This window comes from Nerophis lumbriciformis, linkage group LG11 (assembly GCF_033978685.3).
Source record: "Nerophis lumbriciformis linkage group LG11, RoL_Nlum_v2.1, whole genome shotgun sequence".
Lineage (NCBI taxonomy): Eukaryota > Metazoa > Chordata > Actinopteri > Syngnathiformes > Syngnathidae > Nerophis > Nerophis lumbriciformis.
In genome coordinates, this window is record NC_084558.2 from 11,401,380 (window position 1) to 11,428,181 (window position 26,802).

General features: G+C 40.0%; 1 protein-coding gene across 1 annotated transcript; it reads left to right on the plus strand.

Moving 5' to 3' along the window:
• The first annotated feature begins 5,578 nt into the window (after positions 1-5,578).
• On the plus strand, positions 5,579-13,279 carry LOC133610098 (bone morphogenetic protein 2-like). Its single transcript, XM_061966167.1, has 5 exons — positions 5,579-5,818; positions 6,003-6,142; positions 12,190-12,306; positions 12,391-12,571; positions 12,644-13,279. Exons 1-5 carry the CDS (start codon positions 5,614-5,616, stop codon positions 13,033-13,035), a joined length of 1,035 nt encoding a protein of 344 aa, XP_061822151.1. The 5' UTR covers positions 5,579-5,613; the 3' UTR covers positions 13,036-13,279.
• Positions 13,280-26,802: the final 13,523 nt, after the last annotated feature.

The following is a 26,802-nucleotide window of genomic DNA, read 5'->3' on the forward strand; positions in this document are numbered from 1 at the left end:
TATAGAATGTATCCTGTGTGTTATCTGACAGCAAGGAGAATGATTACATGAGTAATGGGCGGCCCCAGGTGAAGGGATCATCATTCCTCTGTAATCAGAATGACAATAGACCCAAGACAAAGTTATTGATCAAATAAGGATCTTGAGAATTCAATCCCGCTATGCCATCGGATTGATTGTAGATCATCTTGGATTAGTCCTAATGGGGTGGTCATGACGTCATGATCCGTCACTGTCCAAACAAACCTGGGAGGAGCAGAGAGGAAGAGGGTCATTGGGGACAAGATGACCAGCATTGTGTGTGTGTGTGTGTGTGTGTGTGTGTGTGTGTGTGTGTGTGTGTGTGTGTGTGTGTGTGTCCATGTTCGGGGCACGTTAACAATGCGCGTCATGTGCGTCATGGCTCCTGCCCTTCGTTTGCTTTCTTGCAACTGGCTTCACACTGATAACAGACTGATGGCGAGGGTTAAAAAGAAATGATGATGGAGAAACTTTACTTTGCTTGAACCGTTGACAACCCCGGTGTAAAATACAACTCCCGAAGCGTCGTTGTAAAAACACAATGAGTAGTTATACCAAGTCATGATAACCTTTTACTTGCTATTGTGCAATATCAAAATGCATATAAATGCCCGTTTTTAACGGTTTTTAATGATCCTGTTTTGATGCAGGTATGCTATTTCTAGTGTTGTCAAATTATACATTTTTATAATCAGTTGAGTCACATTTTTGAATTTGGGTTTTATTTTATCATTTATTGCCTGAATGTCATACAGGAATATGTTTTCTTTGTTTTACGTGATTGCACACACAGTCGTGGTCAAAAGTTTACATTCACTTGTAAAGAACATAATGTCGTGGCTGTGTTGAGTTTCCAATATTTTCTACAACTCTTATTTTTTTGTCATAAAGTGATTGGAGCAAATACTTCAACTTGTTGGTCACAAAAAACATTCATGAAGTTTGGTTCTTTTATGAATGTATAATGGGTCTACTGAAAATGTGACCAAATCTGCTGGGTCAAAATTATACATACAGCAATGTTAATATTTGGTTACATGTCCCTTGGCAAGTTTCACTGCAATAAGGCGCTTTTGGTAGGCATCCACAAGCTTCTGGCAAGCTTCTGGTTGAATTGTTGACCACTCCATCCATCCATCCATTTTCTACCGCTTATTCCCTTTGGGGTCGCGGGGGGCGCTGGAGCCTATAAAGTTAAAGTTAATCAATCAATCAATCAATCAATCTTTATTTATATAGCCCTAAATCACAAGTGTCTCAAAGGGCTGCACAAGCCACAACGACATCCTCGGTACAAAGCCCACATACGGGCAAGGAAAAACTCACCCCAGTGGGACGTCGATGTGAATGACTATGAGAAACCTTGGAGAGGACCGCATATGTGGGTAAACCCCCCCCTCTAGGGGAGACCGAAAGCAATGGATGTCGAGTGGGTCTGACATAATATTGTGAGAGTCCAGTCCATAGTGGATCCAACATAATAGTAAGAGTCCAGTCCATAGTGGGGCCAGCAAGTTAAAAGTTAAAGTACCAATGATTGTCACACACACACTAGGTGTGGCAAAATTATTCTCTGCATTTGACCCATCACCCTTGATCACCCCCTGGGAGGTGAGGGGAGCAGTGGGCAGCAGCGGTGGCCGCGCCCGGGAATCATTTTTGGTGATTTAACCCCCAATTCCAACCCTTGATGCTGAGTGCCAAGCAGGGAGGTAATGGGTCCCATTTTTATAGTCTTTGGTATGACTCGGCCGGGGTTTGAACTCACAACCTACCGATCTCAGGGCGGACACTCTAACACTCTAACCACTAGGGCGGAAGGCGGGGTACACCCTGGACAAGTCGCCACCTCATCGCAGGACCTTGTTGACCACTCCTCTTGACAAAATTGGTGCAGTTCAGCTAAATGTGTTGGTTTTCCAGCAGATTTGGTCACATTTTCAGTAGACCCATAATAAATTCACAAAAGAACCGAACTTCATGAATGTTTTTTGTGACCAACTAGTATGTGCTCCAATCACTCTACCACAAAAAAATAAGATTTGTAGAAATTATTGGAAACTCAACACAGCCTTGACATTATGTTCTTTACAAGTGTATGTAAACTTTTGACCACGACTATACTTCATTTACTCAAACTTGGTAACAGTTTTATTCAGTCAGGGTGTGTTTTGAAGTGAAATTTGCCAGTCGAAGTCTCCTCTCTCATCTTTGCTCTGACGTTTGCATTGACCTGATCACTGACGATACAAAAACCCACACCGCTTTTCAGTGGTTAAGGCGGGGGTCAGCAACCCGCGGCTCTAGAGCCGCAGGCTCTTTAACGCCGCCCGAGTGGCTCCCTGGACCTCTTTCAGAGATGTGTGAAAATGGAAAAGGAAGAAGAAAAATATGTATTTTTGGTTTTAATATATTTTGTGTAGGAGAACAAAGATGATACACACCTTCCTTCTTGTTAGAAATCCCAATGTTTATGTTATACATGCTTCACTGATGAGAGTATTTGGCAAGCACCGTTTTGTCCTACTAATTTCAGCGTAGTTTGTTTACATGTACAACTTTCTCCGATGTTGCCACAGAAAGACGTGTTTCGTGCCACTCCTTCTTTGTCTCATTTTGTCCACCAAACATTTTATGCTGTGCGTGAATGCACAAAGGTGAGTTTTGTTGATTGTATTGATATGCTGGAGTGCTTATCAGGCATATTTGGTCAGTGCATGACTGCAAGCTAATCGATGCTAACATGCTATTTAGGTTAGCTGTATGTACATCTATTTAGGTTAGCTGTATGTACGTCCTATCTTGTCGATTGTATTGTACCATATGTCCCGGCAAGAAATCTGCGTTCAAAGAACTCCGGCTTATTAGTGATTCCCAGAGCCCAAAAAAAGTCTGCGGGCTATAGAGCGTTTTCTATTCGGGCTCCAGTACTATGGAATGCCCTCCCGGTAACAATTAGAGATGCTACCTCAGTAGAAGCATTTAAGTCCCATCTTAAAACTCATTTGTATACTCTAGCCTTTAAATAGCCCCCCTGTTGGACCAGTTGATCTGCCGTTTCTTTTCTTTTCTCCTCTGCTCCCCTTTTCCTTGAGGGGAGGGGGGCACAGGTCCGGTGGCCATGGATGAAGTGCTGGCTGTCCAGAGTCGGGACCCGGGGTGGACCGCTCGCCTGTGCATCGGCTGGGAACATCTCTACGCTGCTGACCCGTCTCCGCTCGGGATGGTGTCCTGCTGGCCCCACTATGGACTGGACTCTTACTATTATGTTGGATCCACTATGGACTGGACTCTCACAATATTATGTCAGACCCACTCGACATCCATTGCTTTCGGTCTCCCCTAGAGGGGGGGGGTTACCCACATATGCGGTCCTCTCCAAGGTTTCTCATAGTCATTCACATCGACGTCCCACTGGGGTGAGTTTTTCCTTGCCCGTATGTGGGCTTTGTACCGAGGATGTCGTTGTGGCTTGTGCAGCCCTTTGAGACACTTGTGATTTAGGGCTATATAAATAAAGATTGATTGATTGATTGATGTACATATTGCATCATTATGCCTCGTTTGTAGATATATTTGAGCTAATTTAATTTCCTTTACTTATGTCCTCTGTGTATTTCATTGATATTTGCATGTCTCATGACACTTTATCTGTATGTAATATTGGCTACATTTCTGATAGTTGTTTGTGTGCCATGTTGTTCCAGACCACAGCAAACGTTACCATGTTGTTCCAGACCATGGAAAACATTACCCAGCTCGCAAAGATTGTTATACATCCATTAGAAGTAGACGGCCTGCCGTTCCCTAATATATATATATATATATATATATATATATATATATATATATATATATATATATATATATATATATATATATATATATATATATATATATATACATATATATATAGATATATATATATATATATATATATACATATATATATAGATAGATATATATATATATATATATATATATATATATATATATGTATATATATATATATGTATATATATATATATATATATATATATATAAATATATATATATATATATATATATATATATATATATATATATATATATAGATATATAGATATAGATATATATATTGTATAGTGTATTAGATGATATATGTTGTATAGTATATGCAAAATGTAATTTATATTAACGGAATACTATTTTACTGTATATATATATATATATATATATATATAGAACGTGTTTTATTTTAGTTTTTAATGAAATTTTTTGAAAATATATGTAAAATACACTTAATATATATATATATATATACATATATATATATATATATATATATTTTTTTTTTTTTTTTTTTTTTTTTTTTAAATACAATTATAATACACAGTGTTTTGATTATTTAAATGTATATTATACATTATATGTATACATTATATTAAAAAAAATGACATCTATATTCTTTTGAATATAGATATAATCTATAATAATAACCACAATATGAAAGTTAATCATTACACTCTACACCAGAGGTGTCAAGCATACGACCCGGCCTGCGGGATGAGTTTGCTAACTATAAAAATTAACATGACATTTTTGAATGAAAGAAACTGCTGTTCTAAATGTGTCCACTAGATGTCACAATAGCAATTATTTGTATATTTGTAGATGTTGTTACATATGTTAAAAAAAAAAATAACTATACATGATGTTAGTGCACCAGTTGAGGAAAATGAGCAAACTACATAAATAGCATCCTGCAATTTGATTTTGATATTATTTTCTTATCTTGATAAATTGAAAATCAACACCAATGAGTTGACTGATGAACAGTATCACATAATTTGTTCAGAAAGTATAAATAACGACAAATAAAGATAGAATACTATTAACCGCAACATGTAAGTGTAAAAAAAAAACATTACAATTTGTACATTTTCAGGATGTGCTTGTCCTATGTATCAACAAAGAAAACAATCTGAAGTTGTCTTTATTTTTAAGTTATCGTGCCGTGATTTTACCAGTCCGGCCCACTTGGGAGTAGATTTTTCTCTAGTAGGCCCCTGATCTAAAATGAATTTGACACCCCTGTTCTACACCAAGGTTTAGTTTGGGGTGGCAGCCTGCCTTGACTGGATGAATGGACATTGTTATTTATTACATACGCTACTCACTTCTAAAATAAAAACACATTATTCTGTAAGAATGTAATATTAATAACAGTTTATATTTTCTTAACTGCTTTTAATATAAATTCAATACACTTCAGGGGTAAATGGTTCATTCAATAGTTTGTTTATTTGTTTTATTAAAGCTCACTTGGGCTGACTTTCAAGTAATTGTCACCTTTTATTTGTCATTGAGTGGGTTTTGGCCGGCCCTCCATCATCAATCAGTGCCTAATCAAAGTGATGTTAGCTGCGCACTCATCACGGCCAGCTAGGAGGTCTCCTTATCACGCACAACCCCCCGGGTGTCGCGCGCAGTCTGCCCCTGCGCGCCAATATGTCAGGAGAGGCTCTGCGCGTCTGGCTCGTCGTGGTCCTCCAGCTGACGTGCGTCACGGTGCTGCCGGCAGGCCCGGTGGCGACGCGGGGGGGATTGAACATGGACCACACCAAGAAGTTGACGGAGAAGCTCAGCACCTTGTTCCACTTGAAGGATCTCCTCCAGGGCGCGGCCGTGGCACCGCACAAGAAGGCGCCTCAGTTTATGTTGGATCTTTTTGACGCCGTGTATGACGCAGACGGGACGTCCAAAAGCCAGAAGGAGATTCTAGAAGGAAACGTAGTGCGGAGTTTCGAAGATAAAGGTGATTATGTTTGCTTTATGGCGCGTAATTGCTTTCCACATGCGTAATTACGCACGACAAGAAAGCCTATAAGCTCTCAAGGCGCGTGTGCGTTATTACGTCTAATCATAATTAATAAAGCACAATTAATACCTTATTACGTTTTTTTGTTTGTTTTTTTCTAAGCATGTGCTTTGTGTTTCAGGTCGTTCTGGTGAGAGGTTTCACTTTTTCAACCTGACGTCATTCAGAAGAGAGGAGAGGATGATAAAAGCTGAGTTCCGTTGGTTCAGAAGGAAACAGAAGTTTTTCCTTGGAAAGTCATACAGGCCCCATTTCTACAAGGTCAAATATGTTTTTTCATTATTATTTTGCACTAAACACATTAAGGTTTGGTGCGCCTGTGCTACTTTGGTATAAGGCCGTACAGTACGGTGAGGGAACAAAATGCAAAACATCAAACTTTACAAACATTTTCTGGTTTTGCTGGTTCAATATGAGTCCAAAGACAGCAATGGACAAGGGATGAACATTCAGGAAGTATCCACAGCATTGTCGACACTGCCCCCCCGCCCCCCCCTTCCTGTTCCCTTCTGATGCACGCAAAGAAGATTAACCAACAAATTAAAGGGGTTTTATTTGTTATTCCTAATAATAATAGCAACAAGGCTGTTCAAGTTTAAGTAACAGGAGAGTGGAGAAACAAATTCCCTCTATATTGAAACGATATAGTGTTGTCCCGATACCAATATTTTGTACCGGTACTGGTACCAAAATTATTTTGATACTTTTCGGTACTCTTTGGTACTTTTCTAAATAAAGGGGACCACAAAAAATTGCATTATTGGCTTTATTTTAACAAAAACTCTTACGGTACATTAAACATGTTTCTTATTGAAAGTTTGTCCTTAAATAATATAGTGAACATACAGGACAACTTTTCTTTTAATAGTAAGTAAACAAACAAAGGCTCCTAATTAGTCTGCTGACATATGCAGTAACATATTGTGTCATTTATAATTCAATTATTTTGTCAATATTATTAAGAACACGTGTTCATTGTTCATTTACTGTTAATATCTGCTTACTTTCTCTTTCAACATGTTCTATCTACACTTCTGTTAAAATGTAATAATCATGTATTCTTCTGTTGTTTGATACTTTACATTAGTTTTGGATTATACCACAAATTTGGGTATCAATTCGATACCAAGTCGGTACCAGATCATACATTGGTCATATTCAAAGTCCCCATGTGTCCATGGGACATATTTCCTGAGTTTAGAAACATAATATACATTTTAGAAAAAATGGAAGATGTTGTGATGCCAAAAAATATTGATGTAATTGTAGTAGTATCGACTAGATACGCTCCTGTACTTGGTATAATTACAGTGGATGTTAGGTGTGGATCCACCAATGGGGTGGCGGACCGGTACTTTTTAGAGGCAGTATAGTACCGAATATGATTCATTAGTATTGCGGTACTATACTAATACCGGTGTACCGTACAACCCTTGAAGCTATTATCATATATATCTGATTTATGACACCAAAAGACGAATAAATAGATATGATCAAAATGTTATCAATCTGAGATTGTCGAGCCATTTTGGGAGTTAATGAGGAAGCCAGTCACGTGACCTGTGACGTAGCGTATCTTCCCCATCAAAAACATGCTAATTAAGCAGACCAACAACGATTACTTTTGGAAAAAATATGATGCAGAACCTTAGATATTTGAGCCGCAACACAAACAAGATGAGCAAACATTTTTAGAAGCTTGCTGGTAGCCGACTGCAGCTTTATTGTGACACTGGCATTAGCAGCAATGCATACAGACTAACTATAACAAATCCAAAAAAAAAAGAACACTTACTCTAATATTTCCACTCTAGCTGGGATGTTGACCGACAGGACGCTCACATAATCCTGTTTAGATGAAGAATCAATCACAATCCCCATGAAGGGATAACAAAAAGTTGCCGCAACTACGTCTTTCTGTGTCTTTTTTCATCATCTCGGGGGGTATGTCGGTCCACGGCCACATTCGTTTACTACCAGGTGAGAGATCCATGAATTATAATCTAGAATTTACTTTTAGCAATTCTGCTACTGTAGCTCACTGCTATCGATGGGTCACTAAAATAGTCCATCTGCTTTGGCATTTATAATAACAATATCGCTCATATTTGGTTCATTTTCAGGCCACGACATGTAAATGGAATATTGTTGACGGTGTCTGGATGTTTTTAGAGAGAGTATAACGGCCGCAACAGAGGACCCTTGATCTGTAGCTATTTATTTACGATTTCAAATGCACAAAAAAAGACAAATGTATTCGTTCTTGACTTACATAAGGATTGTGAAAGATAAACACCACATCTCTTTCCATTTTGTGCGCGTTTCCAGTATGACTAATCTGATAACATGGTCAGAGTGCAGAAGCGTTGCTACTGTGATGAAGAATTGACGGAAATTGCCGAAGATATTCGGAGCGGAATATTGAAATTACTTTCACATTCTTTGCGAATTGGGCAGCACGGTGGAAGAGGGGTTAGTGCATCTGCCTCACAATACGAAGGTCCTGAGTAGTCTGGGGTTCAATCCCGGGCTCGGGATCTTTCTGTGTGGAGTTTGCATGTTCTCCCCGTGACTGCGTGGGTTCCCTCCGGGTACTCCGGCTTCCTCCCACCTCCAAAGACATGCACCTGGGGATAGGTTGATTGGCAACACTAAATTGGCCCTAGTGGGTGAATGTGAGTGTGAATGTTGTCTGTCTATCTGTGTTGGCCCTGCGATGAGGTGGCGACTTGTCCAGGGTGTACCCCGCCTACCGCCCGATTGTAGCTGAGATAGGCTCCAGCGCCCCCCGCGACCCCGAAGGGAATAAGCGGTAGAAAATGGATGGATGGGATGGATGCTTTGCGGATTGTAAATACAATTGGATGTGGTTTAATGGATACAATGAAACACAAATAAGCATATACAATCAACCTGTTGCTCCACTCTACTGGTACTTTAAGGAGTTTTGGGATTACAAACTGTGAGTGCACCACAGGTCTAGTCATAGTGTGTGTGCGTGTGTCGGCAGGGCGGCTGAAAATGAGGACAATTCAGGTCGTTGTTGCTTTAGCTCTGTTATTAAATAGAAAGTTCATCCTTTACCCCAGGGGTGTCAAACTCAAATACAGAGTGGGCCAAAATTTAAAACTGAACAAAGCCGCGGGCCAAGGTTGAACAAATTAACCTTTTAATAGGGACCCAAACAAGCTTTGCATTGAATATTGAACAAGCAAGGCTTGTATAACTTTATAGTGACATGCAAAATCGAGTTTCAAATAATAATAATAATAATTAAAAAATATCAATGGCATAGCAAATACAATTTAAATAAAAATGTAATGCCTCTTTTCTATTTGCAGCCTTCTGAGGTAAATATCAACATTAACTTTTTCCACAGGCTAATACATTTGAAAATAAAGTAATGAATAAGCCATTCAGGACTTTACATGGCTCAGTTTGCAACACACTGATCTAATCTGATGTGCCCAAGCCAGATACCTGCCATCTTTTCTTGGATGCTAGTTCATTAATGTCGGGGCTCAGGATTTGAGCTGAGGCATCTTTCATTATCGAACGAAGTTGTTCATCAGTCATTATACCTCGTATTCCACCCGGACCACAGTCTTGGGGGCATGCTTTAAAGGCACTGCGTTTATCGTCCTCCACGAGTTGTCGTCACGTCTGCTTTTCATCCATTCCAACAACGTGTCAGCCCGATCACAAAATATGTGCGACTTCAGCACGCACACACACGTAAATGCAAAGCATACTTGGCCAACAGCGATACAGGTTACACTTACGGTGCCTGTATAAATAACTTTAGCACTGTTAGAAAAATGCGCCACACTGTGAATCCACACCAAACAAGAATGGCAAACATATTTTGGGAGAAAATCCACACAGTAACACATAAACATAACAAAACAAATACCCAGAATCCCATGCAGCCCTAACTCTTCCGGGCTGCAATATACACCCCTGCTACCACCAAATCCCCCCCCTGTGCGTTGGTTGAGGCGGGTAGGGTTGAGGGGGCGGGGTTTGGAGTTAGCGGGGGTGTATATTGCAGCCCGGAAGAGTTAGGGCTGCATGGGATTCTGGGTATTTGTTTTGTTGTGTTTATGTTGTGTTACTGTGCGGATGTTCTCCCAAAATGTGTTTGTCATTCTTGTTTGGTGTGGATTCACAGTGTGGCACTGGAGCCGCACATGTTATGTGACTGGGCCAGCATTCGCTGGACTGGGCGGACGTAATGATTTTTGGGAGGGGCACTGAATTTTGAGAGTCTCCCAGGAGGGTTGGCAAGTATGAGAAATAGCGGTGAATGCGGTGATACCGCGGCACCGGCGCTGAATATAATCGGCGGGCCAGCTATAGTGTTAATTTGATATCGCCTCAAGGGCCAAGTGAAATTACACGGCGGGCCAAATTTGGCCCACGGGCCAGAGTTTGACACCCATGCTTTACCCCCTTGTTTGATATGCATACTGTATAGCACCTTATATTAAATATGTACTGTACTTTTGTCAATGCTGGAACTCATTATTCATATTTGCATTGTCGAGACATTCGCTTTAATATACACATTTTTTTACAAACCCTGGTCAAAAACTCATTAGGTTCATAAATCGAAGTTCCTCTTTTAACGACATGTACACTTTCCCAAAAGGGAGAATGCCCTCTGGGCTACGTTGTGGTCGTCTACGACCATGCATTTCAAGCTACAGTCATTCCTCGCCACATGCAGCTTCAAATATTGCGGCTTCACCACATCACAGATTGTTTTTCTTTGTTTTAAAGAACAATCTACAATTTGTTGGTCCTAAATTAAGTATTTCTAAGCATTGAAAGGGCTAACAAAACTACAAATATCAGCACTGCAGCACAGTAGTAGTGGCCACTTAGGGAAACCCAACAAAATCAGAGCGTGCTGTTCAGTATTATGGCCACTGATTGGCCCAGCCTGCGGAAACATTACTATATTGCAATGATTCTCAAACTGTGTGGTATGAGGTCTCCACCTAATGGTATGCCAAAGAGTCACTTGATTAAAGTACAGTGTTTTATTTTCTTATATTCAAACACCTTGTTACTGTTCAAACTGTATGTAATGTTAGTGGCCAAAATATTAAATATACTTGTTAAATAAAACCTCTGTCTTGTTTTTAATGAATACTTATGCCTACTACTCTGTATTTGGCTATTATGGTGGATCTTGCTTAAAAAAAGTTTGAAAAGCATATTGGATTAAAATAGTGTAAATATGATTAGAGGGTGTTATAAAAGGCTGCTTTAATGTGAAAAACATGTTTAGAGGGTAAACAGGTTCTTTATGCCAGTGTTTGTCAACCTTTTTTGAGCCAATAATCATTTTTTGCATTGAAAAAATCCAGAGGCACACCACCAGCAGAAATCATTAAAAAACTAAACTCAATTGAGAGTAAAAAGTCGTTGTCGCAATTGTTGGATATGACTTTAAACCATAACCAAGCATGCATCACTATAGATCTTGTCTCAATTTAGGTGTACTGTCATGACCTGTCACATCACTCCGTGACTTATTTGGAGTTTTTTGCTGTTTTCCTGTGTGTAGTGTTTTAATTCTTGTCTTGCGCTCCTATTTTGGTGGCTTTTTCTCTTTTTTTTAGGCATTTTCCTGTAGCAGTTTCATGTCTTCCTTTGAGCGATATTTCCCGCATCTACTTTGTTTTAGCAATCAAGAAGATTTCAGTTGTTTTCATCCTCCTTTGTGGACACATTTTTGATTGTCATGTCATGTTCGGATGTACATTGTGGACGCCGTCTTTGCTCCACAGTAAGTTTTTGCTGTCGTCCAGCATTCTGTTTTTGTTTACTTTGTAGCCAGTTCAGTTTTAGTTTGCCTTTTCTTAGGGGTACTCACCTTATGTTTATTTTTGTTTTAAGCATGACACACCTTTTTACCTGCACGCTGCCTCCCGCTGTTTCCGATACCTACAAAGCAAATAGCTACCGGCTGCCACCTACTGATATGGAAGAGTATTACACGGTTACTCTGCCGAGCTCTAGACAGTACCGACACTCAACAACAACACATCATTTGCAGACTATAATTACTGGTTTTCAAAAAATATTTTTAACTCAAATAGGTCAATTTAGATAATCTCCCACAATACACCAGACTGTAAAACATTGCTTTATGCTGTAGCAATGAAAATATAATAAAAATTAAATCTACTTGGCGGGAAGTAATTTATCACGGTCATGTCCGGAACCAATTAACAGAGATAAACAAGGGACGATTGTATACATTATGTTTAATGTGTAAGTGTCTTGCTCCCATCCAGGTGGATCTTTATGAGGTTCTGGATAGCCGAGTGAAGCCTTGGCGAGGAAACCTCATCACCTCCAGACTGGTTCCTCTTTACACGCAAGGATGGGAAGTCTTCAACGTCACGCAAACGGTCGACTTCACTCATTAAAATCCAAATAATATCACTTGACAAATCCCATGAAATTACCTGGTTTGATTTGTTGTTGTTTTTTAGGTGTCCAAGTGGATCCACAACAGCCAGGAGAACAACGGCATCCTGGTGGTGACCATGCTTCCATCTGGGATCTGGATGGAAACGGTGGTTTCTCCATGGAAGCAGGCAACAGACACACACGCCTACTTGGTTATATTCTCTGATGATGGGAGGACAGGAGCATCAAATCAGTCATACCTTGGTATGATGGGGTAAAAAAAACTGTGTTAAAGACGTTTGATCATGGTGTCATTCACCCAATGCTATCTCGCAGCATCTGCTACTGGCCACCCCACCAGGAGGCGACGTGGAGCCCCGTCTTTTTTACCCCGCAGCAGCCGTTCCCAGTACTGCCAGCGTGTCCCCCTCTTCGTGGACTTTGAGGAGATCGGCTGGTCAGGGTGGATCATCTCCCCGCGGGGATACAACGCTTACCACTGCAAGGGCTCCTGTCCCTTCCCGCTGGGGGGTAACCTCCGAGCCACCAACCACGCCACGGTGCGCTCCATCATGCACGCCCTGAAGCTGTCCGCGGACGAGGTGGACGCTCCGTGCTGCGTGCCCGACAGACTCCAGTCCATCAGTTTGTTGTATTTTGACGACGAGGAGAACGTGGTGCTGAAGCAGTACGACGACATGGTGGCATTGAGCTGTGGCTGTCACTGACAATGAGACGGTGGGGAGATGTTTCAAAATGTCATCATTTTCAGAAAAAAAAAAAACATATTTCTCATTCACATTTAGTTAAGTCAGCAGTTTATGCCTAGACATCATGCACATATGCCCCCTAGAGGCAGTGAGCAGCATAGGAGCCATTATTCTGTAAGTGCTGTGATCCTTTGGCAGTGACATCCTTTTTTTTTTTTACCTCACCTTGACCTCTTGCATAAAGCAGTTGTTTTACAACCAATGTGAATGAGATGTATTTTTATAACTATTAGTGTGCATATTGTACAGTACTTGATCAGACATGATGCACAATAGCCTCAATGTGAACTGAAAGCAAAATTAGTAAACTGGTTTTAACATTTAAAAAGTTCAGTTTTGGTTAAAGCATTCCTTTTTGATATATACGGAGTAGGGTTTGCGTGGTATACCAGTATTAGTGTAATACCGCGATACTGATAAATCATCTAAAAAGCACCGAGTGTGTACTTGTCTATAACCGACAAAGTCAACACAATATTTCATTATGTCCAATCATTAACCATTTAAGTAACCATCTTAAATTTGATTATGCTGATAACATGTGAATGAAAGCCATACTTAATCAACAGCCATACATGTCACACTAAGGGTGGCCGTATGAACAACGCCAACACTGTCATAATCCTGTGCCATATAGTCCAAACCATACTAAACAACAATGACAAACACATTTTGGGAGAAGATTTGCACCACAACACTACAAAACAAATTCCCAGAATTCCCTGCAGCACCAACACTTCTGGGACGCTACATCCACTGTAATGATACCAAGTACAATAGCATATCTAGTCGATACTACTATGATTACATCGATATTTTTTAGCATCACAAAATCTTCTTTCGTTTAAAAAAAAAAATTATATTATGTTTATAAACTCAGGAAATATGTCTCTTGACACATGAGGACTTTGAATATGACCAATGTATGATCCCATAACGACTTGGTGTCGGATCAATACCCAAATCTGTGGTATCATCAACAACTAATGTAAAGTATCAAACAACAGAAGAATAAGTGTTTATTAAATTTTAACAGAAGTGTAGATAGAACATGTTGAAACAGAAAATAACCAGATATTAACAGCAAATGAACAAGTAGATTAATCATTAATTTTCTACCACTTGTCCTTAATAATTTTGACAAAATAACGGAATGGAAAATGACACAATATGTTACTGCATATGTCAACAGACAAATTAGGAGTCTTTGTTTGTTTACTTACTACTAAAAGACAAGTTTTCTATATGTTCACTATTTTATTTAAGGACAAACTTTCAATAAGAAACATATGTTTAATGTACCGTAAGATTTTTTTGTTAAAATAAAGCCAAAAATGAATTTTTTTGTGGTCCCCTTTATTTAGAAAAGTACCGAAATGTACCGAAATATTTTGGTATCGGGACAACACTAATACGGAGTTTAAAAATCTGCGTATATAACAAATATTTTCATGAAAGTGCTGTCTTAACTCTCTCCAGTAGATGACAGCATAGGTATTGAATTTAAATCACAGAGCTACTACTTGTTTAAACAATTCCATCCATCCATTTTATACCGCTTGTCCCTTTTGGGGTCGCGGGGGGTGCTGGAGCCTATCTCAGCTGCATTCGGGTGGAAGGCGGGGTACACCCTGGATAAGTCGCACCTCATCGCAGGGCCAACACACATAGACAGACAACATTCACACTCACATTCACACACTAGGACCAATTTAGTGTTGCCAATCAACCTACAATTATTGTTTTATATTTAAAATATGTTTAATCAAAAATAATTTTAAACGGTTGAAAATATTTGTAAAAATATCTAAATTTATAATTATATTTGTATTTTGGTGTTACACAATTTATAAATATATTTTTATTAACCATCGTAGACTTTCCATTAGTTTGGTCTTCTCTTGTCTTTACATAATCTAACCAGCAGATGGCAGCAAATCTATCAATACAAAATGGAGATTTTTTTTTACACATTGATACCATTTTAACAATAAATATGTTGATCAACACATTGAGCTGTCTTAAAAATGATGCATACAAGGAAAACAATGACAATACTGCTGTGATGTTGCTTTTATTGGAATGGATCACAATTCAGCTCTGGTTCAATACATTTAAAAAATAAATGCAACATTGTTCTGAAAAATCACGTCTGGTATACTTCTTTGAAAACTAAATAAATTGCACAAATGCTAACTTATCAGTCTTTGACACCTTTTGACAACATGCAACATGATGACATTCGGTTAATGCAATTTGCTTTATGAAGCTCCAAAGCTAACTTAAAATGGTTAAAAACATTGCTGCAAAAATAAAAGTTAATGATACTACCACCAGTCACTGCCGTACTTTAACAACACAAACTCACAGCATTTATAATAAATAGTCCACATTTACATTCTCTCCTTTTTTTTTTACTGTAATGGATTATCCAAATCCCTTTCTTTAAAAAAGTCCTTCATTTCAAGTTCATCTCTTTTCAGGATACATTCAAGTCATTAGGCAAAAAGGCACAAAATTAGGGAGGTATCTATCCGTTTCCTATTATTTGAGTTATATTGTGTAGATTCAAGTGAAATGTTATTTTTGTAATCCATAAACAAATAGTGACTGCTTGAGTAAGTAATATAGTGATACAGTGTAAAAAAAAACGTAAATATGAGTAAAAACAAAACAATAACAGTAGTTTTGACCTTTCAAACTTCATCAGTATCAACTCGTGCAGTCCACTTCCTCAGTTCCAAGGAACTCGCCCAGCATGTGTTCATGTTGCCCATAGACTGGCTCCAAATACGGATGTCTGTCCTTGCAGTGGATTTGTCTGGGAGTGTCCAAGTGTATCAGCTCTTTTTGCTCCATGTGAGGACCTTGGATGTTCTGAGACATAGGGGACAGAGGCACGGGGACAAAGCCGTGGTACACAACCAGCGGCGGGGACAGAACTTCCATCGTTGATGCTTGAAGAACAGCACCATCTGGTGGCTGGACCGGCAGCTGAACGTAACTCCCTGTTTCTGGATCAAAGAAGGTTTTGGTTTTGACTTGTACCGGCATGTCCACAAAATAATACTGTCCTGAATCAGGGTCCTGGAGAAGCTTCCGCTGGGTCATAGGGAACGACTGAGGGACGATGGCGGACTCAACACTGGATTGGCGAGATAGTTGGCTGGTGTGGCTTGACTGGCGAGAGAAGGTCGTCGGTGGTGGAGGTGGCACGTCGATGCTGTGGCTTCTTCTCAACGGTTTATCTCTGTTTGTCTTCTCTCTTGCTCGGCCTCTCTGCTGAAACTCATCCATGATGGATCTTTCAATGCGTGCACTTCTCGGGTCAAACCTCTCGCTGACCGACGTGTCGGCGCTCCGCCTCCGATCCACTCTGTATCTGTCGATGCTTTGCGTGCGAGCGCTCCGTGCAGGTCTCTCTGCAACATGGGTTTTGTACACAGGAACATTACTGATGCCGCTCTGGTGCCTTTGTTCTGATTTATTCAGATTTACCGTACTACGGCCTCGTTGTTCCGATGCAAGAAGAGTCTTGTTGTTGAGGTGTTTGCTTTCCACCAAATCGTAACTTCTAGTCTTGGCTGTTGTTTTGTGTGCATGTTCATCACCATCCACAACCTTTCTATCACTTTCTTTGTGATGTTGTTTTTCACTGCTCTTCACCTCAGCTTTGTCACTCTTACGTCTCTCCGTTTTGTGTTTACCAGTTGACTTGTGGCCCTCCTCCTTCTTCATCCGTCGGTTGGTCAGCTTCATGGCTTTGAGGACAGCCCGTTCAGATTTGGGTAGGACAGTCGGGGGTTTGGGCAACCCAGACTGACTGTCGTAACCACTGCAGGTAGAGCCAGAGCGTTCACTAGGAACCTTTGATATTTCCACCGGTGGCGTTGTTAGACTTCCCACAACATCCGATATGGGACTGACCACTTTCTCCTTTGGAGCAGCTGGTAATCCTGCATCAAGAGCTTTTGCTTTTTGCAGAACAGAAGGCGGTGAAACATTCAACAATGTTTCTTTAGGTTGAACAACTTCTACAGTTGATCCACTGGTAGCTGTTTCATTGGCAGATGGGAGTTCTGGGTTTTCATCCAATAGATGCAAGTCCTCCTCTTCCTTGTCTTTATTGAAAACCGCCCTCGGAGTCCAGGGTTGTACGGACTTCTTTGACTTTTTGCTAAAAGTGTTGTCTTTGATTTTAAACAGCGCAGGGATCCCCAAAGTTGGAGAGAGAGTATCACATGGTGACACTGGTGTTGAAAAAGCATCATTCTGAGATAAGACAGGGCCATCAGTGGAACTTAAGTTGCTTCCATTCTGGATCTCTGTGTCTTGTTCACCTTCGACATCACTAAAGGAGTAATACTCTCTTTCTGGTCTGTCGGCATCCTTTTTAATGTGTCCATTTGCCCCTTTGTCCCCCCTGTCCTCAACCCCTAGTTTGTTCAAGTTCTCCACAGAGTGGTAAAGGTTTGGCACAGCAACTCTGTGCGGTGGACTTTCCACAGAGAAGTAAGAAGATTTGGACGACATGCTGGTTCGATCATCAACATTGACGCCGTTCACAAGCAGTTCAGGGGATATTATAGGCTTGGAGTTAGCCTCTGCATCCATATCGTCATTTTTCTCAAGGACATTACTGGGTGAGGTTATATTGTCAAGTTTTAAAGAAATCTCAACAGTGCTGCTTGAAGCTTCTCTTGTTTTATCTGTCTCCATATCTGTTGCTATGTCCGATAACAAAGAACCGCGTCTTTCATTGGGTTGATGGTTGGGAGCTACTGCACCAGTCAAAAAATGTCTGTTACTGGTTGAGGTTATATTGTCAAGTTTTAAAGAGGTCTCAACAGTGCCGCTTGAGGCTTCCCTTGTGGTATTTGTCTCCATATCTATTTTTATGTCCGATAACAAAGAATAACGTTTTTCGTTGGGTTGATGCTTGATAGCAACTGCATCAGATGGAATAATTGCATCACTGTCTTTTGTGCTATTTTTTACATTATAATGTGTTTTTGTTTTTTGGAGATCGTCATCTAAAATGTCATTCATCGCGTCCCCAATTCTTTTGTTACCTCCTTTTTTGCTCCGAGGAGGTACAGTGGGCGTTTCTAAGCCTTTTTTTTCGTGAATAGCAATGGTTTCTCCTGACAACTGCCTTATGTTTATATCCTCTGACTTCTCAGAATTATCAGTTAGTCTATCATGGGCATGCTTACATTCTAATTTAAAGGATGGATTTAGCTCCATGCAGGGTAAAGCCACTCTGCCACCTGATCTGTGAGTCTCACCAAGTCTTGGTTCAGTCTGGGACAGGATGTGTCTCATGTTCTTATGGTCTCTCAGTTCCCCCAACCTTTCTCTTAGTTCTTCCTCTTTTTTGTCGTCCTTAGTTTCTGCAACAGATTCTTTCAACGTGTCTTTACTTTGCTCTACCCTTGATCCATAACTTCCATTAGTAACATTCCTTCTCATCTGTCGATCCGAGATGATCTCTTCAAGAGCCATTTTAGCTTTGTCATAATTATTGTTTATAAGGGATTTGTTTATCATAACATTGCCACCCAACCTCGCCAGAGCCTCCTGCTCATTTGCCTGCTTCTCTCTTTTCGCAAATATTTCCCTCTTAGCAGATGTGTTCCCTCTCATTGAGAGCATTCCCTTCTTAATTTTCTTCAACTCCTTGGAGATTAAATCATTCTTAGCTCTGGCTTCCTCACATATGTTGTTGGGAACTCCCTTTGTGTTCTCCCGATCGCAGAGCCGCGCCCTCTCTAACTCTTTCAGTGCATGCAAGTCGTGAATGATTAGTTCCCTGTCTCTTACGCCATCCATTTCTGTCCTCACATCCGCGTCACTGTCATTTTCTCTGCCTTCCTCATCCGTTACAGAGTATCTTTGACATTTTATGTAGTTGTTCAGCCTGCTTGGGAATATGTGTTTCAACTTGTCTTGTTGGGCAGATTCATCGTGTTTTGTTTCAGACAAATCACTGTTAGAAAGTTTGTCACCGAAGTGTGTTTTCTTACGAATGTCTGGTTGGGTAACTTTTTTCTTGGGAACTGGTGGGGGATCTTTCTTGACAATAATATTCCATTCACCTTCACCTCCCACTGAATAGTTTTCTACTTTTGAGCACATATTTGCCTCATTTGTTTCATTGTCCTCAGGTTTACAGATGCTTTCAGCCTGAACTGTGAGTAGGGCTTTAGTTTTGGTCGCGCTAATGGCTTCCCGTGCAGCCTTGACAACATCCATGGTGCTCATGGGTTGCCCAAAACCAGCGCGCTCTTCTTCAAAGTCTTTCACAGATTTAATAAGCACATTTGGTCTGTCTGATACATTTAGTGGTGCTCTTTTCTCAATTAGTTCTCTTTGTGTCTCCGGTGAACATATGGGTGAGGGACTACAGTTGATGATTGATGTATTTGGTGAAATACCTTTTTGGGAAATGTCTTTGCTTGGATTCAGAAGCGAAAATTCATTTGACTGATCAGTGGCAACTGAAGGGCTTGCTTTCTTGTATAAATTAAGGGAAGGGTAGTTTTGCTTTTTAGCAACGTGGCTAGTCTTCCTTTTAGAATGCATGATAGGAGAATTTGGATTCTCCCCACCAAGATTACCAAAAGCCTCCTTTTTATTTTGTAGCAGATTAGATAACAAATAATCATCGGATTGTGGTGTATCAGCTGCATGCTTTGTAAGAGCAGGAGTTTGGATGGCGACAGTCTCAAAAACTGGAATACATTTGGTCTGTCCTTCTTTTGAAATAGCAGGAGTGCTTAAGCCGGAAGAGTTATTTTGTTGTTTGAGACTATCTGATAACGGAGATTGGGTGTCACTTCCAGAAGCCTCTATGGTTTTGAATTTAGGTGGACTGTACCTACTTTTAACCCTCTTCCTGTTATCTTTAAGGTTAAAGAGGATGCTAGAGGCCAGAGATTTGTAGCCGTCCCGCTTCACTGCAAGTTCTGGTGTCAGTTTGGCCTCAGAGTGCGGTCTGAGAGGAAGGTCGAGCACAGAAGGCGAAAGTGCAGATTGAAGAATTTCTGATGTTTCTGTTGCTTGTCTGGAGGCAATGACAGGAGTCATCAGCTGGCAGATGCTGAAAGGAGTTGAGGACACAGGGCTGACTTCCTCAACCGCTTTCACTTCTGAAGACATTGATTCATTTTGGTTCAACAATATACTTCCATTTATTTTTGCCAACAAACTCTTCCCCTGAGGTGGCATCTCTTGCTTGACTGGAAATGCAGTCTTAGTCTGCCTCCAGGGGGCAGTACCTCCATCCGTTACAGCTGAAGGGCATCTTTTCTGTGGCTGTACAGCTGATGGCTTTGGCAGGACTTTTGGTGGTGAAGGGGGACTGACAGGTTTAGGAGCAACGGGAGGAGGAGGAGGAGGAGGAGGAGGAGGAGGAGGAGGAAGAGGAGGAGGAGAAGAAGGAGGGGCTTCACCTGCTTCTTTCTGTATCTCCTCTATTTGCTCTTTTATATGAGCCTCTGTTAACTCCTTGTAAAATGGTAGGTCATACCATTTTGGTGTTATATTTGCTGAGATAATAGAAGTGTCCTCATGGCTAAAGGAGAACTGTCTCATACCTCTCCATGTTTGAAACGGACTAAACTCACTGTGGAGAAAAAAGTTTTTGATATTAAGTTTCTTTAGCTTCAACGTCGATTTCCCATTTTTGTTCTTGGATGATTTTCCTGACATCAAAGAAAAACCTTTGCCGGTTTTACTCGATAAACCATACCCTGATTGTTTCTGAAAATGTCCACTTGTAAGGTTGGCATGATAATCCGAGGAGAATTCCGACAGTTCTCTCTGGATGCTGCGGAGTGCAGATTTATCCCATGATTCTCCATTTGAGTCTGCAACGCCACCATTTTTGCTCAGCAAGCCCTCACAGCTCTCCTCTGTGGCACTTAATGCCTTAAGAAAAGATGACATGTTGGACAGGTTCTTCTCCTTCTCTTTGTCACTTTTCCTTTGCTTTTTTAATTCCTTCTGATGTATCTTTGTAAGTGGCTCCCCTGCCAAAGGTTTATGGCAGCTGAAAGGCGAGTATCCGTGCGGGAAGTCATCATTGTAAACGGCTTCATCTCCGACGCAGAGACTTCGGAAGGCTCGATCTGTGAGCGTGCTGACCTCGCGGTCGGTCTCGTCCATGAGCAGGTCGGTGAAGCCGTTAGGGAAGCGGTGGTGGAGCATGTTGCCCACTCGGTGGCTCATGTGTCGCCTTTCCACACAGCCCATTATGTCGACCGCTTTCTTCCTGGTTTGCGCCATGAAGGCTCTGCTCCTCCAGCTCAGGTTGATCTCAGGCACGATGTTACGTCAACGTATGGAGACCTCCTGAGAAAAAGATCACAATTAGTTGTCAGTCTTTTAAGTTTGTTTTGGAGCTTTGCACCAGTGACCTTTACAGTACGTACATGACATGTGCAGAGGCTGATACGGTGCACACTTCAAACAGTGCGCTCGTCTATTTAAGGCACTGTATAGTGTCTTTTAGCACCAAGCATGTTGTCAGTCATCATGAGACCAAGCTCACTTTATGAGAAGCATATCAAGTCAAAATTTCCAGTCCTCTTAAGTGCATTTTAAACATGCATATTGGACTATACTTGCAACATGGAAATCTAGACGAATAGTCATGCCAGCCGGTAGCAGGAAGTAAAAAAAACACATTTAATGCTGTTTGCCTCAGCAGCAGCTGCTTAACTGTATCTTACTTTGGGATATCTGGGTGAGCTCTTTGAATAGCTCTTTAACTGATTTATATGTCCTGACCTGGGACTATGGTCACTCCATGGCATGGCACTGCACTCTTCAACTGTAGTCACATTACCTTAGATTTATAAATTTGCACATTAAAAAACACATACGTTGAACTTCAAACTGCGTTGAACTGATGCTTTACAGTGATAAAAAAAAGTAAGAACAAGTGTAAGTTAATATCATTAAAATGGCTTGGCCTTCCCTGTGACACGTTTGTACCCTTATAACCTGAGAGCAAACAGCCACCACGGTACTTTCCCAGCATCTGCTTGAGTATTTATACACAAGGAATGAGATACAGCCTTTTTAATTGCACTGTATGAGTACACTTAAGTAGTCATCTTAATACTTGCATGCTTTAGTAATGGTACGCCAATGGTCAGGTTAATCACGTTTATTTTGAACATGCTTAACATTGAAGTACATCACATGTTTACATTTGTGTAACTCATCAGGAAGCCTGTTGAATCAGTATGTATTATAAATGCTAAGATATTAACACCCACATGACAACAATGCCCCTCTCACCTTGACAGTCTTTTTTCATGATGAGTGTGAGGCTCCAATCTGAAAAGCGGTGGAGCAGAATCCAAGAATCTGCTTCACTTCTTCATCCTGAAAATAAAATGTTATTGTCTCTCTGGAAGCAAAAAAAAAAACGGAGAGAACTCTTGTCCCAAGCGAGTCAAACCTTCAGTTCCATGTTCAAATGCACTTCTTGTGGCCCCGGCTCCTGATAGAGAGCTGAGAATCTACCAAAATAGACGAGAGAGTCAGTGTGGCCAAAGCGAGCAGTTTGAACACATGGACGCAGCTCAAGCTCGTTCATATTGAAATAACCAGCGGGTGTCGAGTAGCAGGGCAAGCGACAGGCCAAGCGGGTTGAAATGGACACTGTCATTGGTTATTTTTGAAACCCGGCAGCACACCGTGGCTGACTCCCACATGGACCTCTTCTCTACTGTTAAAAGATGACACACGGACTCATCAGTTAGGCCTTTTCGAGCAAGAGGCGTCAATGAAAACAACTGTTAAATGTGACTTTGTATTAAATTCAAAACTCTACCAACTTTATTCCTGTAAAAATGTAATGCACTTTTTTTTATAGTAATACAACTTTTGTAAAATTATATTTATGTAATATTATTTTATTATATGTACAGTTCACTTTTTTTCCTTACAGCATTCCAATTTAATTAAAGAAAATCAAATTACATATATTTTTCTCACAATATCACAACTTTTTTCTTGTAAAAACGTTTTTTTAATTTTTAAAACGTTTGCAATATAACATAGTTATGTGTATATTTAACTTATCTTCCAGCTGTGTTTTAACCTAGTTACTTCTAAAATCATACCAACTTTATTCCTGAAAAAGTATGTATTTTTTTCTCATATCATTATAACTTTTTTCTTGTAAAACGATTAAATGCATATTTTTCTCCTAATAACGTTAAAACTTTTGTAAAAAATATTTTTTGCAGTTTTTTTATGACCTGTATAGTTCACTTTTTTTCTCACAGTGTTTATTTTACTAAAAAAAATGTTCTTAAACTATGCTACTTTTTTTCTGTGAAATGATGTGCTTTTTCTTACATTATTACAAATGTATTTTTAAAAGATTTTTTTTTTTTTTTGTAAAATTATCTTTATAATATTGTTTTATCATTTGTATTGTTTACTTCACAGAATTACAACCACTCTAAGAAATATAAAACAAACTTTAGCAACTTTATTCCTGTTAAATACCTTGTTTGTTTGTTTTTTTCCACATTATTACAACTTTATTCTTATAAAAAATAGATGCATTTTCTTCAGCTAATATTAGTACTTTTCTAAAACTTTATTTTTATAATACTATTTATATATTTTACTTTTCTTTTCTCACAGCTTTTTACCTTTATTTTTTATTTTTTGTAATTAAAAACTGTACCAACTTTATTCCTGGAGAACGGACATTTTTTCACAATGTTGTAGAGCTTGGATTGTTGTGTCTCCTAATAGTACAAGTTTACTTTTGTAAAACTTAGAAATGTTTTCTCTTCTCATGTTGCAACTTTATTCTTAAAATATGTAGATTTTTTTTCTCCCTGTAATTTTGAATATCTAGTAATATTGTCACCGAAAATAATACAGATTTTACTGTTTTTATCTTACAATATTACAATATTCCTTTTTCACAATTTAAATTTTATATCCTTATATTACAACTTTATAATTGTTAAATAATTGTAATACTTTATTAAAACGTTGTTTTATTTTCAACTGTATTATTCATTATCACGATCTCTTTAACATGTATTATCACAATATAACATTTCCACAAAATGTCAATGTTTTTCCCCTATTATTTTGAAATGCTTTTACAATATCCATCCATCCATTTTCTACCGCTTGTCCCTATCTCAGCTGCATTAATAAAAATGTATTTTTTGGAAACTTTTTTTTGTTGTAAAATTACAATTGTAATTCTATACACAGTATTTACTAATATTTGTTTCTTTTTAGCGTGGCCCTGACACTGTTAACACTAAAATATAATATTGTATTTTTTGGTCAATAAACAAACCAGTGACGCCTCAGACATCTAAAACGGAGATTAGAAGAAGAAGCATGCCGCTGACTGACGATGTTTTCTCCACAAAACCATGTTGTAATCGCACAGCTGTTGTTGTTGCTGTGAGATGGGGCATCTAATGCAGGGGGGATGTTTTTACTTTTTACTCTCTGTGAGTCACTCCCGGCAAGGGAGGCAATGGATGAGGTCACGTGTGAATATGTGTGTGTGCCTTAAATGGAGACTGCCAAGTGTTTGTTGCTTTGAATGTTCATTATTTAGGCGGTGTGGCTCAGGTGCTAGAGCAGCCAGCAAGAAACTTCAGGGTTGCTGGTTCGAATCCAGCTTCTGCCAGTAAGTGGTGACTGCCGTTGTGTCCATTGGGCGAGACACTTCTGAATGGGCTGTCTTTGTACATGACACAGGTGTGCAGAAGAACAACAGTCCCTCTGTGAGCTAACAATGACTTCATAGCCCCAGCGTACACATTGCTGCGCTCCCTCAAGGTGCCATTTTTAAGTCGGGTCTATTCCTGGCATGTTGTATTTCATTAGGTAGGAGCCTGCCTCGCTGTCCACCGCACCTTCCTCAGCTCAGACCATCAGTCAAACACTTGGCCTGTGACACTTCACACTACAGATATGCTCACACTCCACCATTCGTCTCGTGCTGGTCTTGGATGTGACTCCCCCTCCCACTGACACTACTACTATTCCTGCTTCTGCCTTTTTGCCTGTCCCATTACTGCAGTTTTGATGACTTTGTGGATTGATTCCAGATTCATTTCATGTTGGTTAAAGGGGAACATTATCACCAGACCTATATAAGCGTCAATATATATCTTGATGTTGCAGAAAAAAGACCATATTTTTTTTTTAACCGATTTCCGAACTCTAAATGGGTGAATTTTGGCGAATTAAACGCCTTTCTAATATTCGCTCTCGGAGCGATGACGTCACAATGTGACGTCACATCGGGAAGCAATCCGCCATTTTCTCAAACACCGAGTCAAATCAGCTCTGTTATTTTCCGTTTTTTTCGACTGTTTTCCGTACCTTGGAGACATCATGCCTCGTCGGTGTGTTGTCGGAGGGTGTAACAACACGAACAGGGACGGATTCAAGTTGCACCAGTGGCCCAAAGATGCAAAAGTGGCAAGAAATTGGACGTTTGTTCCGCACACTTTACCGACGAAAGCTATGCTACGACAGAGATGACAAGAATGTGTGGATATCCTGCGACACTCAAAGCAGATGCATTTCCAACGATAAAGTCAAAGAAATCTGCCGCCAGACCCCCATTGAATCTGCCGGAGTGTGTGAGCAATTCAGGGACAAAGGACCTCGGTAGCACGGCAAGCAATGGCGGCAGTTTGTTCCCGCAGACGAGCGAGCTAAACCCCCTGGATGTCTTGGCTCACACCATCCCGAAGATGATCAAGAGAAGAATATCGACCCTAGCTTCCCTGGCCTGCTGACATGAGGGTATGTCTACAGAATATATTAATTGATGAAAATTGGGCTGTCTGCACTCTCAAAGTGCATGTTGTTGCCAAATGTATTTCATATGCTGTAAACCTAGTTCATAGTTGTTAGTTTCCTTTAATGCCAAACAAACACATACCAATCGTTGGTTAGAAGGCGATCGCCAAATTCATCCTCGCTTTCTCCCGTGTCGCTGGCTGTCGTGTCGTTTTCGTCGGTTTCGCTTGCATACGGTTCAAACCGATATGGCTCAGTAGCTTCAGTTTCTTCTTCAATTTCGTTTTCGCTACCTGCCTCCACACTACAACCATCCGTTTCAATACATTCGTAATCTGTTGAATCGCTTAAGCCGCTGAAATCCGAGTCTGAATCCGAGCTAATGTCGCTATAGCTTGCTGTTCTTTCCGCCATGTTTGTTTGTGTTGGCTTCATTACGTGACGTCACAGGAAAATGGACGGGTGGTTAAAATCAGGCACTTTGAAGCTTTTTTTAGGGATATTGCGTGATGGGTAACATTTTGAAAAAAACTTCGAAAAATATAATAAGCCACTGGGAACTGATTTTTAATGGTTTTAACCATTTTATATTTGTGATAATGTTCCACTTGCAAGGTGGCTACATTACTCTCTTGCGTGCAAGTGTTCGTTATTTATAATATTTGTGTTTTATTTTGATTATAAAATGTTTTTGTCGGTAATTAGAAGTTGCCAAGATTGCATAGTGTTGCCAACTTAGCAACCCTGGGCCTGATTTACTAAGATATAGCAATTATAATGTGATGCAGACCGCTTTATTTAAATGAGGATTTTGCCTGTACTATATGGGGCATCACCACGGAGACACTCTCATTTACTGCACAGGCATGTTATCATGCTCCTACCTTTGTAAAAAAAATATTTTTT

Coding starts and splice junctions, on each gene's coding strand:
- LOC133610098 (XM_061966167.1), top strand. CDS start 5,614: ATGGACCACACCAAGAAGTTGACGGAGAAGCTCAGCACCTTGTTCCAC. Junction 5,819..6,002: donor GCGGAGTTTCGAAGATAAAG/GTGATTATGTTT, acceptor TTTGTGTTTCAG/GTCGTTCTGGTGAGAGGTTT. Junction 6,143..12,189: donor ACAGGCCCCATTTCTACAAG/GTCAAATATGTT, acceptor GCTCCCATCCAG/GTGGATCTTTATGAGGTTCT.